Consider the following 14,813-nt stretch of genomic DNA (forward strand, 5'->3'; position numbering starts at 1 on the left):
CTGTGCCCATATTTTGATTGAAAATTTTATTTCAAGCATTAGCACCTCATGTGTCATTTAGCTGCCCAATTTGACGGTTTGGAATCCCAAACATTAACGATGAGCTGAAAGTGCACTGCAGGTTTTAGAAATGGTTACCAAGAACATTTTAGGTCTTATTAGTGTACAAAACTCTCACTTTTTGCAAATTTAAATGAGGTGATTGGTAGTCCTATACTTTTTTTTTTTTTTTAATGCTGATTCCTGGACCTAGAAGTCTTTACTATGATGAATGAAAAATGGGGCATAATAGTTTTGAAATCAAAATTACTGCAATTGAATCGCTGATATGGTACTTTCACCAAACAGCTATAAAACAAGGACCTATTGTATAAGTATGTAACTATGTAAGCATGTATAGAAAGAGTATTTCAGATATAAGCATGATGAAACTAAACAAGTCCAACATCATTACCCAATACATATTAGGGACCAACAAAATTAGCTTAGTAAAACAGATGTTACACATGGAAGATAAAATAAATAAACAATATGGAGAACACAAGAAGAACATAAAGAAATGGAGAATGATCGAACCTGAACACCAAAACCAGATCACTTTTCATCGTTTCCACTGAAAAAAAAAGGATCAAACAAAAGGCGGGTATGATCGTTGGATTGGTAACAATGCAACAACGTCTATTCTCTCTTTTTTTAATCCAAAATTTTCCCCTCCTTTCCCTAACCATGTCCAAACCAACTCATTGTAAATGACAAGCAATATATATATATATATATATATATATATATATATAGATAAACAAATTTGCAAAAGCGATCATCAATACTTACGAAAAGAAGAATCCAATTTTGGCTTCGAAACAGACCCAGGGAAGCCTCCAAGTTTAATTTTAATATTGATAAAACAAAATTCATATGGAGCTCATCTATGACTTCTATATATAGCATTATTATGCAATTATGCTAGAAAAGAAAAACATTCTATAATACAAATGAAAGTGAAACAAAGAAAGAATATTAGAAGCAAGAAATTAGACAAAGTAGTTATGCTTGCTTGCTTAGATTTATATATATATTTTTTTTTTCTCTTTTTCTTTATTTTTGTTATACTTCATACTAACATTTCATCTTTCCTTTCTTTTTCTTTTTCTTTTTCTTTTTCGTTATTTCTTTTTCTTTTTCAAACAATGATGTATCTACTATCTTTAGTTTTGAAATCAACATTACTGTAATTGAATCGTTGATATGGTAGTTTCATCAAACAGCTATAAAACAAGGACCTATTGTATAAGTATATATGTAACTATGTAAGCATGTATAAAAAGAGTATTTCAGATATAAGCATGATAAAACTAAACAGGTCCAACATCATTACCCAATACGTATTAGGGACCAACAAAATTAGCTAAGTAAAACAGATGTTGCACATGGAAGATAAAAATAAATAAACAATGTTCAGAACACAAGAAGAACATAAAGAAATGGAGAAAGATCAAACCTGAACATCTAAGCCAGACCACTTTTCATCGCTTCCACTGAAAAAAAGGATCAAACAAAAGGCGTGTATGATCGTTGGATTGGTAACAATGCAACATCATCTCTTCCCTTTTTTTTTTAAAGCTTTTTTTAATCCAAAATTTTCCCCTCCTTTCCCTAAACATGTCCAAACCAACCCATTGTATATGAAAAGCAAAAAAAAAATAAAAAATAAAAAATAAAAAGTATATATATATACACAATTTGTAAAAGGAATCATCAATACTTTCGATAAGAAAAATTCAATTTTGGCTTCAAAACACACCTAGGGAAGTTTCCAAGTTCAATTTCAATATTAATAAAGCAAAGTTTATATGGAGCTCATCTATGACTTCTACTATATATAAAATTATTATGCAATTGTGACAAAAAAGAAAAACATTCTCTGAGCGTGAAACAAAGAAAGAACATTAGAAGCAAAAAATTAAACAAGGCATTTATGCTTATTTGCTTAGATTCATATATATATATATATATATATATATATATATATATATATATATATATATATATATTTTTTTTTTTTTTTTTTTTCTCTTCTTTATTTTGTTATCCATGTCTACACTTCATACTAACATTTCATCTTTCCTTTCTTTTTTCTTTCTTCTTTTTTTTTTTTTTTTTTTTAATCTTTTTCATTATTTTCCTAAACATGTCCAAATCAACCCACTATTTATGAAAGTAATAGAAAATCACTGGGCTCTCTTGGACGGAATTAATTTGGCTAAAGCTGCAGGAATTACAAATCTTATTATTGAGTGTGATGCCTCAGAAGCGGTCAATCTTCTATCAAATAACTCAGTTTCTAACATGCCCTTTAATTCTACTCTGAATGAATGCAGGAATTCACTTCAAGCTTTCCAAGAAGTCAAGATCCATCACTACTATAGGGAGGCAAATAAAGCTGCGGACCATCTTGATAAAGTTGGCTGCCATTGATCCACCTCCTTTTTGTCTCATGTTTCTCCTCCTAATGATGTATCTACTATCTTAAGCTTTGACAATTCTCTTGCTTCTACCACCCACAGAGTTCGGTTTAACTCTATTATCTAATTCTTGTGCTTCATCCTTTTAACCAGAAAAAAGAAAAGAAAATCACACATAGACAGAAACAAATTTGCAAAAGCAACTATCAATACTTACAACAAGAAAAATTCAATTTTAGCTTTAAAACACACTTAGGAAAACTTCCGAGTTAGTGCCAATTTCAATTTTGCTAGAACAAAATTTATGTGGAGTTCATCTATAGCTTTTACTGCATAGAATTATTATCCTATTGTGTCAAAAAGAAAAAACCTTCTCCAACACAAAAGAAAGTGAAACAATGAAAGAACATGAGAAACAAGCAAGTAAAGAAGTAAACAAAATAGTTTGTGCTTTCTTGATTAGATTTATTTACCATTCTTTCACTATTCTTTTATCTTTTTTAAATGCATGTCTAGACTTCATACTGACATTTCCTCTTTCTTTTTTTAAATAGGTCCATACTAACATTTTATTTTTGAATTCATTTATGAGATTTCCTTACGCATCACTATAATTTCAGTTTCTTAATGACTACCTTAAAATATTTCTAGAACCGTCATTGCCAAGAGAAAACGGAAGCCTCTAGCAACAAGGAATTTTGCTTGCATCATATGCCCCATGAGATCGTTGCAGTTGCCTCTATGAGCAATGTAACGAGATTGCAATTACCTCTATGAGCAATGTCACAAGATGACATAATCGCCCGCAATGTTCTGTACATACTAAAAAATTTTAAGGACCCACATTTAGACAAGTTTTTTAGGTGTCAATTAGTAATTAGTGCTTTAAGTGGCCGACCCACCGACCCATGAGTAAATATTGCACCATGCTAATTGCGACAAAATGTGTACCTCTTGTCCTAGAAGAACTCAAATAATTTCATAGTTATTCCAAGACCACAACCTTCACCACACTTTTTCTTACAACTATCCTATATACCAAATTGTGACCGATTATTTTTTTCCTTTTATATAGATTTACCATTTTTTCTCCATTACTTACAGCAAGGTTGCGGGCCCTAAATTTCTCTAATTTCAGAAGACCTAAGTGACTCTTCCATTCAAGATGTACATAAATATCACACCATAAGTTTTTTTTTTTTTTTTTTTGAAGTTTACAGAAGTTACATACGATGGCACGTACATAGGATAAGAAGCGCAACAAAACATGTAACAAAATAAAGTCTGCTTCCCATCCATACCAAGATAACTCCATCCCCACTTCCCACCACCATCGCTGCAACATCCACACCGCAATTATTTTCACACTCAAACACACAACTGACAAACTCATAATAGCATCAACAGAAAACAATCCAAATCCACTCAAAGAAGTCCTCACTCCTCACAAAGACAAAACTCGTGTAATGGACTCAAGCTACAACTTTGATGTACACCACAATGACTTTCACCTCCCCTCATGTAAAACAAGGTAACCTTTTAGTACATGATTTGATTGAGGAAGGGCCCCAAATATGCATGATGGAACACTCTCCAAGCACTTATCCACACACAGCAACTTTCTTCATGCTTTTGGAATTTTTATACCAACATCATGCGTGAGAGGTAAAGGGAGAGGACAAAAGCATAAAATCAAGAAGAAAAGACGGATTCAAAGTGGGCCCCTTTAATTACCAAACGCGCATGCGCTTAATCCATGGGAGGTTCTCAACAATTAGGAAAAAAGGATCCTCATTTACAGCACAGCCCACCACTACATCCCCCATGCGTTCAAATCTTTGCGACTTTCTTTAATCTTTAATGCCCCAAAAGCTAAAAGATAATTATTTCTGGTCAACCAAAGAAAAGCCTCGTTTTTCTTCATCCCCCAGCAAACCAGAGTGCATTCCCATACCATTACAAGAATCCTTTATTGGCCCATTATATACAACAGCTATTCTGGAAAAGATGAAAAAGGACCCCACAATACCAAAGCCCACTATACTTATTTCAAACTCATCAATTATTCAAGCCAAGAAACCAAAGGTAACCACCTTTTTCACCCTTCTTTCAACTCTTTATCGATCATGTTACGAGATGGTGCAACCTATTGATGGCTCACCCCTAGAGATTTGGCTTTGAGCTTCAAAATCTTCAGGTAATCTATAGCTTCATCAATAACCAGCAATGGGTCCTTTCCCTCTGCACCAGGAATTATGCTCTCAAGAATTCTCAATGTCTGACGGACCCTATCCCTTTTAAAACACATCTTACCCAAAATAGATCCGGCTTCTTCACCTTGGTTCTGGCCAATGGCATAGCCTGATTCCATCTCACTATCATACTCAAGAGATCTGTCCAGATTTACTGAGCTAGCAGTGTCAACAAGAGATGACTGTTTGTATCCACCATTGAGCAATTTCTGCCTTTTCTTTGGGGCTTCCAACCCAGCATCTTCCTCTGTTATGAATTCATCATATTCTTGTTTCTCATAACTCGGAGAATGGCCTGTACTTGCTACTTCATCATCTTCACTATCATCCTCGTCATCATAATCGTCATCAGAATAAAGCAAGGCATTTATTTCCTCCGTGTCTTCATGGAACTCACTTTCATCATGAGTTATCTTATTCTCACCAGACTCTTCATGCAAAAAGTACCTGCTTGGATCAATTCGACCCCTTCCATCCACTTGCTCTTTCTCATCCACATTATAACAACAAATTGGTGTAGTGGCAGTAGTTGGATTCTGAACAGGGGGTAAACCCGAATTATAAATTAGTCTTGTCTGATTTCCACACTGATCAAAAATAAGGAATCTCGTTGGAGAAGACCCAGAGTTTGCATTTGGCACAGCCTTCCCATCAAGCCCATAAGATAACACAGATTGTTTTTCTTTATGATATGGGTTAGGACTGGGAAGCAAGCTCTGCAAGTGAAGTGGAAAACTTTGAAGCAATCCATGAGCTTCATTTGTTTGTCCTGTCTTCAAGTCTGGTATACCAGGAACCACAACCCCAGGCAATGCCACATGGGCAGAGGACACATATATGCCAGGATTTATAGATGCTGGCAAACTTTCCTGTTGCCTTGGCTGTAGTGTTGTGCTCATGAAATTCAGTTCAGATGCTTGCCAAGCAAAATGCTGTGGATAAAGCCGAGGCTCACTGGCCTTAACCATCCAGGTAAAATAATCACCTAAAAATGAGCAGGAAAAAAGACAAGTCATTCAAAAATGAAACAAGATCATTACAATTTTAGTGTCAGCTAGATAGTTAAAACCTACCAGGAGAAGGATTGGTTCTTTAATCTGGAATATTAAAACGCTTGCTGCTTCTTTTAGGAACACAGAATAGAAAAAGAAAATCTACGAATTCCAGCTGAATTTGATAACGAAAATTTGGAAACAATCTACGTTACAGGTTTGAGCAAGTGACGGAAGTACTCAGCCTGGAAAAGAGCAATAAGAACACACCATTATTAATAACTTCTTGATATGAAAAGCTAATTAATTGATTATGGAAACAGTTATCCAGGGGAAGAAGAATGGAATGAGAGCAGAAATGTACAGGTTTATTGTACTCACCTGGCAATCCTGTAATGGTTGAAAGCATGCAATCACTCTTACTATAATTGTAGGTTTTCCTGCAATTCCACTCTCATGTTTTAATGCCCGAAATCTAGTTTGGCTCGCTGCTTGGCACACCATAACTTCTTTCAACCCTTGACTAAAAAACTTGATTTATCTGATGACTATAGAGACGCGAAACAAATACCGAAGAACAGAGAGCAAGAACTGGGGAAAGGTAGATATTAAGCAAAAATACCAGACTAGATTGACAAATAATTTGAGATTAAACACAAACGGGGTTCTGTTTGAGTACTTGAGTACTAAGAAGAGCTTGTCACAAAAAAACAAGATGAAAGAACAACAAGAAGAGCTTTGGGTTCTAGCTAGGTTTTGTTTCTATCTTTTCAACTAATCCTATGCATGTCACAAGAAACGATGAAAAATCGATTGGATCCCATGGAAATTTGAGTTAACAATAATAGGCCAAGAGAAAGAAAAATTAGGACTCGTTTAAGTAACAATTTACAGAATAACCCTGCAATATAAGTTTAGGCGCACGACTTTGCGGAACACATCAACCGATAAACTCAACCAAGGCATACTGTTCTCCTCCTTGAAATACCGAATTATCCACGATTGCTAAATCTGGTGCTATGTTTTGAAACTGATATTCCTGGAAAAAAAAATTATATGTAGCAAAAGAATAAATCTATAAGATCAAAGGATGCGTAAAATTATCAAAATGATAAAGAGAAAGCATTACCAAAGTTATATATGAAGAATCTCGACACAAAACAAATGCCTCATCTAGTTGCTAAGATAATGTTAGGAGGTTTAGAAAAAATAACTTTAAACTAAGCCATACAAACCCATCTTGTCTCTCTGGAACAGAGTACTTCCATAATATGAACTAAGAACAAAAAAAACATATGGGTAGTTCTTTTAACACTGATCCCATAAACATTTTTCAAGGACAAGATCTGGAAACAATTTTTACTAGCTTTCAGTGCAGAAAGTATTTGGTAATCCAGTTCAAAAGAATAGATTTTTGGCACAGAAATAAACAAATTTCAGAGATTTTTCATTTTCAGGTTGCAATCTTCACCTAATTGGATCCAATTATGAAATGGGTGTGGGTATTAATAAACTAACATAATTATCATAATTAGATTACCAAGAAATCCTGGATCCCCACTCAACCATGACTTGAATTTAACTCAGCTTAGTTGAATTATCATGTATCAAGCAGAAAAACCAAAACCAAAACCCCACACACAACACACATATGCATATATCAGATTGAAAAGGATCATATGAAATCCTAATGATTGAAGTTAAGTATGAAAGTTAGAAACTTAACTGCTAAGAAATTTAACACTAACTCAATTTTTTTACAACCAGATAAAGAAAAAAAATATTGAAAAACCTCACAACTTGTAAGAATATCTTACTATTCACAACAAAAACTCAGAGCTTGTAAGAAAATTGTCCCAAGCTCTTCAATATCAAGTTCAATTATTGATTAAAAAACAGTAAAAGAAAAAAGAAAAACCCCTGCAGTTGAATCAGGCACAATCAAATAGATCAGATTTTCGAGATTCAACTTCTTAATCTTTCTTTCTTTTTCTTTTTTTCTCAGAAGCCAAACAGGGCATACATACCTACCAAACTATAAAAATTAAAAAAAAAATCACAAATTTAAAAAAAGGAAAATAAATAAATAAATTCAATAACTTACAGTGGAATTGGAGAAAACTTTGAGAGATCTTGTTTTGGAATCTGATCTGAAATGGAAAAAGTTATCAAAATTTTCAATCAGAATAGGAGGAGAGAGAAGTGAAGAGAAAGGAGTGAGAGAGAGATAGTGCAAATGCTTTGAAAGAGCCTATAAAGAGGTGAGTTTTGTTTGGGAACGCTAGGACTATATAGGGATATCCAAATGACAATTCTGCCCTTTTATTTACTATGCATTTACTGTTCTTGAACAGTAAATGACCTTTATGAAAATAAAGGGTTAAGGTCTTAACCTTGGTTACTTTACTTTGTTTTACCGTTGATGACGGTGGGCGTTTTTACCAATAGTAAATTTTTAAAGAGCAAGTTTTCTGCCGCATAAAGTGACATAACAAATGTCACAACTTGCCATATTAACTAGTTGTGGTTGGTGGAGAGATGTTTCTACATAGACCCATCACTATTTTATAGAGTCCAAATCTTCTGTCCCACTTTTCCTGCTCCATTTTATACTCCACCAATAAAAACTTACCACGTGTTTACCTAATTAATTAAATACTACTATTAATTAATAACGGTAGCATTAATAAGTCAATAATGATAGTATTTAATTAATTAGGTAAACACGTGACAAGTTTTTATTGGTGGAGTATAGAGTGGAGCAGAAAAAGTGAGACAGAAGATTTGGACTCCATTTTATGTAGCACAAGACTTATTCATTTTTAAAACCACATTTTTCTATAAAAAAAAGTTACAAATTAACCTAGATGTAAAAGTGATAAACCATTAATTGGTTTTAAAATAACTTAATATTGAGAATGCACTTTTTTCACACCTAAATCTATACCATGCTTATGTATCAACCCGCAATTAGTGTATAAGTAGAAATAACACATTTAAATACCTATAATGAACTCATATGAAAGTATTAAAAAAAAAATCTTATCACGAGTTGACACGCAATGTGGGTTTGGGTTCGGTAAGGATGTTATCCCAAGCGGAAGCGTTATTAAGTTTTAGTGCAGATTTCTTGTAACAATTTCTTTACTTTTATATATTTTATTTCATATAAAAAATTTAATAAATAAGTAAATAGAAAGTATGGTGCAATTTTTTATTTATATGACGTACGTTGATAACTTGATATCTTTCAAGATTCTTGTTACTCATAATTGGGCTGAAGGTTTAGTGACTCAATCCACCAAAAAGGGCACCCCATCACCCACTTAAATCTCCTTCTTATGACTCTATTGAAGCCTTTTAAGCATTTGTTGTTCAATGGATACAGATTATATTATATAGTCATGTTCACGTAGGTTTGCCATGACTGGTTTCCCTCTTAACCCTTTTTTATTCAATAAAGAAAAAGTTTGAGCAACATGTTCATGAACAATATGTTGGGAAGGCTTGAGAATGGAGCAGAGAGAAAGGGAAAGAGAACGAAAAAAATTATTGCCACGTTTCCGACCTAACACTATGAGTGAGACATATGACAACGACTGCACACTTATAAAATTTCATTTTATAAACACATAAGCCCTTGACTTCCCTTCCACTAAGAAAAAAAGAGAGACTATTTTGCAAAGGAAATTCAATGACAAATTAATATAAATAATTGTTCTATAAGAATAATTCAACACTTGAAACCTCCTTCAAACAATCTATTACCATCAAAAGCAAAAATCTAAAAAAATTATAAGATTTTCAAGAGTTACAAAAAAAAGTATTATTGTCTAACATCTATTTGCATAGGCCTAAACATTTATCATCTCCAACAGAAATCCAATATGTTTGCAAATTTTTAGAATCTAAGAAATTGAAGTGAGTGAACTCAACAACTTAATAAGTAACTAATAACCTTAATTAGCAGATCTTACCACCACTTAAAAAATGGAACTCATTGGAATAGCTACGTTGTCTGTTGGGGAACAACTAATAAGCTGCAGAGAAGTACCCAATTCATAAAGAAAGATGGCCAGAGCCATATTCTTGTCCCTATTGTGGGCTGTGTAGAACCATTTCTTAGAGTTCCAATAGCTATAATTTAAAGAGAAACTTTTGATAGTATTGAGTATTCCTAGTAATTTTGAACAGGCTTTTTTTATCTGATGTTATGTTGGCAGAGGATGATATTTCAGATGATGATCGTGACAGTGAGGAAGGAGTTCTCTCTTTTAATTTCCTCTTTAAATTATTATTATTATTATTATTTTTTCATTCTTAGTTTCTTACTATCTGGTGTCCTACTAACACTTGACTTGAATTTACTTAGACTTAAATTTCTTCATGGTTAAATTTGAGTCTCTTGAGGGTTTTCAACAACTCCTTAGAGACGAACCTTGTTTCATTGGCAACCATTTTCTCTCACCTTTGAGACATTCAGAGCCTAACAAACGAATCGGTGGCTCTTCTCCTAAACCTGTGGGGGTCATTCCTCACTGATATTCCTACTCCAGTGGAGACAATGGGGATTGGTTGCAGCATGCCCACCCAAACTCTTGTTGATTCTGTCCCTACAAAGATATTATGTTGGAATTGTAGGGGTTTGCTTAACCCCAACTTTCGTAGAACAATTATGGAGTTCATTCAAGCTCATGCTGCGAAAATCGTCATTCTTTTTTGAACAAGGCTGAGTGCCATTCATTTGCGGATCTCCTAACTTTTGATGGCTAGCATTACACTAAGACAATTGGGTTTTGTAGCGGCCTCTGGTTGCTCTGGCATACTCAATGAGGGAGCTAGAATTTTAGTCTAAAAGGAGCAAGATTATCAACAACTTAAAAAAAAAATAAAAAAAACCAAATAAATATTAACATGTTTTTAATTAAAATATTAACCCATATTAATAATAAAATAAATAAACAATTCTAATCGTCATATTTTGTCTAGTCAACTGCAAGTATATATTTCATATCATCCAAATAAAGAAACACAAATAACTAATTCTTAGTTACTAACAATCAAAGTAAGAAATTATCTCAATGCATAAATTTTTTAGACATCTAATAATTTGTTGCTCAAAATAAATTGAGAAAATAAGTCAATCTAAAAATGTGCAAAGTTATATAGTCTTGCTATCTTGATTGCTTTAAAAAAAAAAAAAAAGAACGTAGATTTCAATATTTCTTTCTCTATTTTTCTAAGGTTTTAAATGGAAAAAAACAAAAGAAAAAAGTGGTTTACAATAAAACCTACACTTTAAAATTGTGATAAAGTCAAGCGATGGATGAAAAAAAAAAATTAATAGTGGAGGCTTCATGGATATAATCCATTACAAGGATATTAATATATTTTTTTAATTATGTTCAATAAAATGTGGGATGAATTGTTGTGAGAGAAAGGAAAATTCTGGAATAGTAGAAAGGAAGAACTCAAAAAAGTGTGGTGAATACTGAATAGTGGTAAAAGTGAAAATTGAGATAGAGTTAACTTTAAAAAAATATAAATAAATATAAAATGAGAGATTGGTGTGTCAAGGAGTATTTTCCTTATTATTTCATAGTAGACAGGTTTGTTACTCTTTAGAGAAAATATTTAAGAATACAACAAAATGTTATAATATTTTCACAAAATTCTAGGTATTCTATTCTAATATTTCATTATTTTATTTTATTTTACTGAAGTATCAATTATTATGAAAATATTGTGATAATTTTTGGTTTTTTATACGCAATCAATAGTTGGTTGGTTGGTTTAAAATGGTAAATGGGAATTGACTTTTTGTTTTTGTTTTTGTTTTTGTTTTTGTTTTTTTTTTCATGTGAGGAGGGGCAAAGCATTTAAGTTTTTGTTCATGCTAGTAAGTAAACATAATAGAAAGACTTTTTTAAAGAGAAGTCAGGGGGTGGCAATTGCACCCTCTCACCCACCCTGGCTCCGCCAGAGTTTGTGGGTGTTCAATTATTCAAGTCCTTTGAGCTAGAAATCTAAGCAGATGTAAGGTTTATTTCTCTTAATTATAAATGTATTATTTCTATGCTAATCCACTTTCGGTAAAAAGAAAAAAGTGTAGGTTGTGCAATAATTTGAAGGTTGTTTCTGAGTGTCATAATCTACCCTGAGTTGTCTTGGGTGACTTTAAGGATATTTTAAACTGTGAAAAGTTTAGGGGGAATGGTCTTAATCTAAAAGAAGATTCCTAGCTTATCAATACTATATGGTTCATTGTGGCCTTATTGATTTAATTTTTTTGGGACTAAGGATGGCAATGGGGCGAGTGGGTCTGAAGGATGAGTTATTCACCCCCGTCCCACATAGTTTTGTTTTACCTCATCTTCGCTTGCCCTGCCATTCATGATGGGGAAAATTTTCTTGCTCCATCTCCACTCTTTGGGGTCCCGCGAGGCCTCACCACACCCTGTAAAACTCTACTTCTTGTTAATTTTCTCATTACTATTACAATTGTTTTTAATAAAATTTGTTTTATTAATAAAAATATACTTGAAATTACAAATAAATTTATCCCTTCCAATCAAACTAATTTTTAGCAAAAGTTGAATAATATTATTAAAGTGTTTAACAATACAATATCACAACAAAAACAAAATTTTCATAATACAAAATCAATGATTCAATAGTATATAAATTTGTTTATAATAAAGATAAAAGAAAATGTTAAAATTGGTACCTTATTTCCAATATTGCTAAAGAAAAAAAAAGAGGCAGTAGGGTTTTAGGATATGAAAAATTTACAATTTAACCCTTATCAATGCAAGGCGGGGTGAAGATGGAGCAAGAGTTAGGTCTTAAAAGTCTAAATTCATCTCCGCCCCACCACCTTTATAGGACGGGGAAAACCCACATGTGTTGAAGTGGAAAGGAGTGAGTCAAGCGAACGGAGGGCAAAATTTCCATCCCTATTTGGAACACGTTCACTTGGTTAAATTTATGAATTACTACTAATTTAATTCAAAAGCAATTGGATAAATCTTGGGCTGTCCAGGTTAATGATCTAATTTTCCTAAAACTTTGGTTATCTACCTTCCTTGAAAACACTTAAAGCTTAGAAACCTTGCTTCTATGGCCAAGTTGGTTTGGTGTACCCACAACAACAAACATGAGCTTTGGGCAAAGGTCCTCTAAAACAAACACCTACCTCATATTTGATTCTAAAGTTGGCCCCTCTTCCTCAAAGGTTCTTGATGGGCTAATAGGATTAGAGCTTCTACCAATTTTTGGTTTGATAACTAGGTTAATAATTATTGAGTTAATGTGAGTTTGAGTTTGTGAACACTGTCTTGGACAATTTCAACTATTGTAGCTTCTGTGAAAACCTTTTTTTTTTCCTTTCCCTTATGAATAAGCAAATTTGGTGACACATTGGTTTGCAAAGTATATATGGAGTTTCAGCTGATATCTAGTATGAAACTTACAACCATCAATACATATTGTGTTATGATCCTAGTGTCCTACATGGCTTAAGTATAAGCTTAATAATGTGTATATAAGTTCTTAGGCACCCTTAATACATATAGGTGACGCATTATTTTACAAGCTGGTTTTCAATGGTGAATTCTATTTATGGATTTGTATCATTTTGTATCAGAGCCAACCACTATGTTGAGTAATCAAATGTAGCTCATTGAGTATAGGATCAAATGATCGAGTTGCGGTTTTGTGGTCAGATCTCAGAGGGGGCGATCTAGAGGCTAGATTAAAATGTCTTACTAAGTCATTGAATAACTGATAGGTAAGTGGATCTGCCAAAAAAGAGAAAATGCATCGTCTCCTTGCAGGTCGATTTTCAAAAATAAATTCTACCCATGGATTTGTATCATAATTTATCATATTTGCTAGGATAAGTCTGACCTCTCTTTCCCCAGACCTATTATGGGGGATAGATTTAATGTTAGATTGTATATATTCAACTTTTCGGAACATTGGTAAACTTTTGCTCTAGTTAATCAGTTAATTCTTTTGTAGGACAGTGAGTGCGGAGCCACATGGAGGCTAGGGGGGAGGGGAGAGGGGCATGGCCCCCAAGATTTTGATAAATTTTGTGTTTGTGTGTGTTTATATGGGAAGTTGCATATAAGCATAAAACAGATCGCTTCATCAAAAACAAAATGCTCTTCCTTCTTTATAAAACTAACGTGTCAAAACTAAAAACACTCTCATGATGGTGCTTCACTCATTAAAGGCAAAAGTTAAGTTACAATATTTCTCTATTTTTTTAGTAGAATGAAAAGTGGTTGATTTGAACTGCCAAATAAAATTTTCCCTCTCAATGTTTGCTTCTGGTAAATTTGGGTCTATTATGGGCAAAAATATATGCCTCCAATCCGCCCAGCACCCACTGTTGTGTTCCATGTCTTTTCTCTATTCTTCACCCCCCCCCCCCCCCCCCCATTTTGAACTCAAGTTCTTGGTTGCAAATTTTGACAAATTTATCATTAAATTACATTATGTTTATATAAATTTCATGCTTGTAAAATTTTAAGATGATCACAAATCAATAACTATGTCATCAATCAATTGTTTAAATTTGAAAATTATGCTTAAAAAATAAATTTATTAATCAAATGTTAAATAACACCCGATTGGCATATATGTTAAGATCATATAAAACACATAATCCAACAGTGAAAATTTTAAAATATGAATTCAATAACAAATTATTAGATGTTGTAACATTATTTAGAGTTACATTAAATGTAACTTGAACTCAGCCCATAATGATATATAAACATGTTGTTAGCACAATGATGTTTGCTATGTTTGACAAAAATTTACAAATTTATATGGATAGATAATAGAATACCAATGTTTTCTTACCACAATGTAGACAAAATATTTTATATTTGTTCCTCCAATGATAAATTTTTGGCTTTATCACTGACAAGGGTTGTATATATCCCTCTCACATAAGAATGAGTCTCATAAGTAGTTTAATTTATTATTTTGTGTAACCATTGCATGCATGCAACATCCCTCTAACATGGGAGTAAATCTACACTTATGGGACTCACAGCTATATAAAAGGGCATATAATACAACCTTGTGTTGTA

The 14,813-nt window shown here is 33.0% G+C and overlaps 1 protein-coding gene across 1 annotated transcript; it reads right to left on the minus strand.

Annotated features, from left to right (window-relative positions):
* Nucleotides 1–3,630: 3,630 nt before the first annotated feature.
* LOC142643246 (transcription factor bHLH143-like) lies at nucleotides 3,631–7,952 on the minus strand. Its single transcript, XM_075817786.1, has 4 exons — nucleotides 7,811–7,952; nucleotides 6,088–6,745; nucleotides 5,788–5,951; nucleotides 3,631–5,699 (listed from the first exon to the last, which is right to left on the minus strand). Exon 4 carries the CDS (start codon nucleotides 5,680–5,682, stop codon nucleotides 4,609–4,611), a length of 1,074 nt encoding a protein of 357 aa, XP_075673901.1. The 5' UTR covers nucleotides 5,683–5,699; nucleotides 5,788–5,951; nucleotides 6,088–6,745; nucleotides 7,811–7,952; the 3' UTR covers nucleotides 3,631–4,608.
* Between the last annotated feature and the right edge of the window lie 6,861 nt (nucleotides 7,953–14,813).

Source organism: Castanea sativa, chromosome 7 (assembly GCF_040712315.1).
Source record: "Castanea sativa cultivar Marrone di Chiusa Pesio chromosome 7, ASM4071231v1".
Taxonomy (NCBI): Eukaryota; Viridiplantae; Streptophyta; class Magnoliopsida; order Fagales; family Fagaceae; genus Castanea; species Castanea sativa.

Excerpts from the sequence above, each read along its gene's own strand:
- LOC142643246 (XM_075817786.1), bottom strand. The coding sequence starts at position 5,682 with ATGGTTAAGGCCAGTGAGCCTCGGCTTTATCCACAGCATTTTGCTTGG.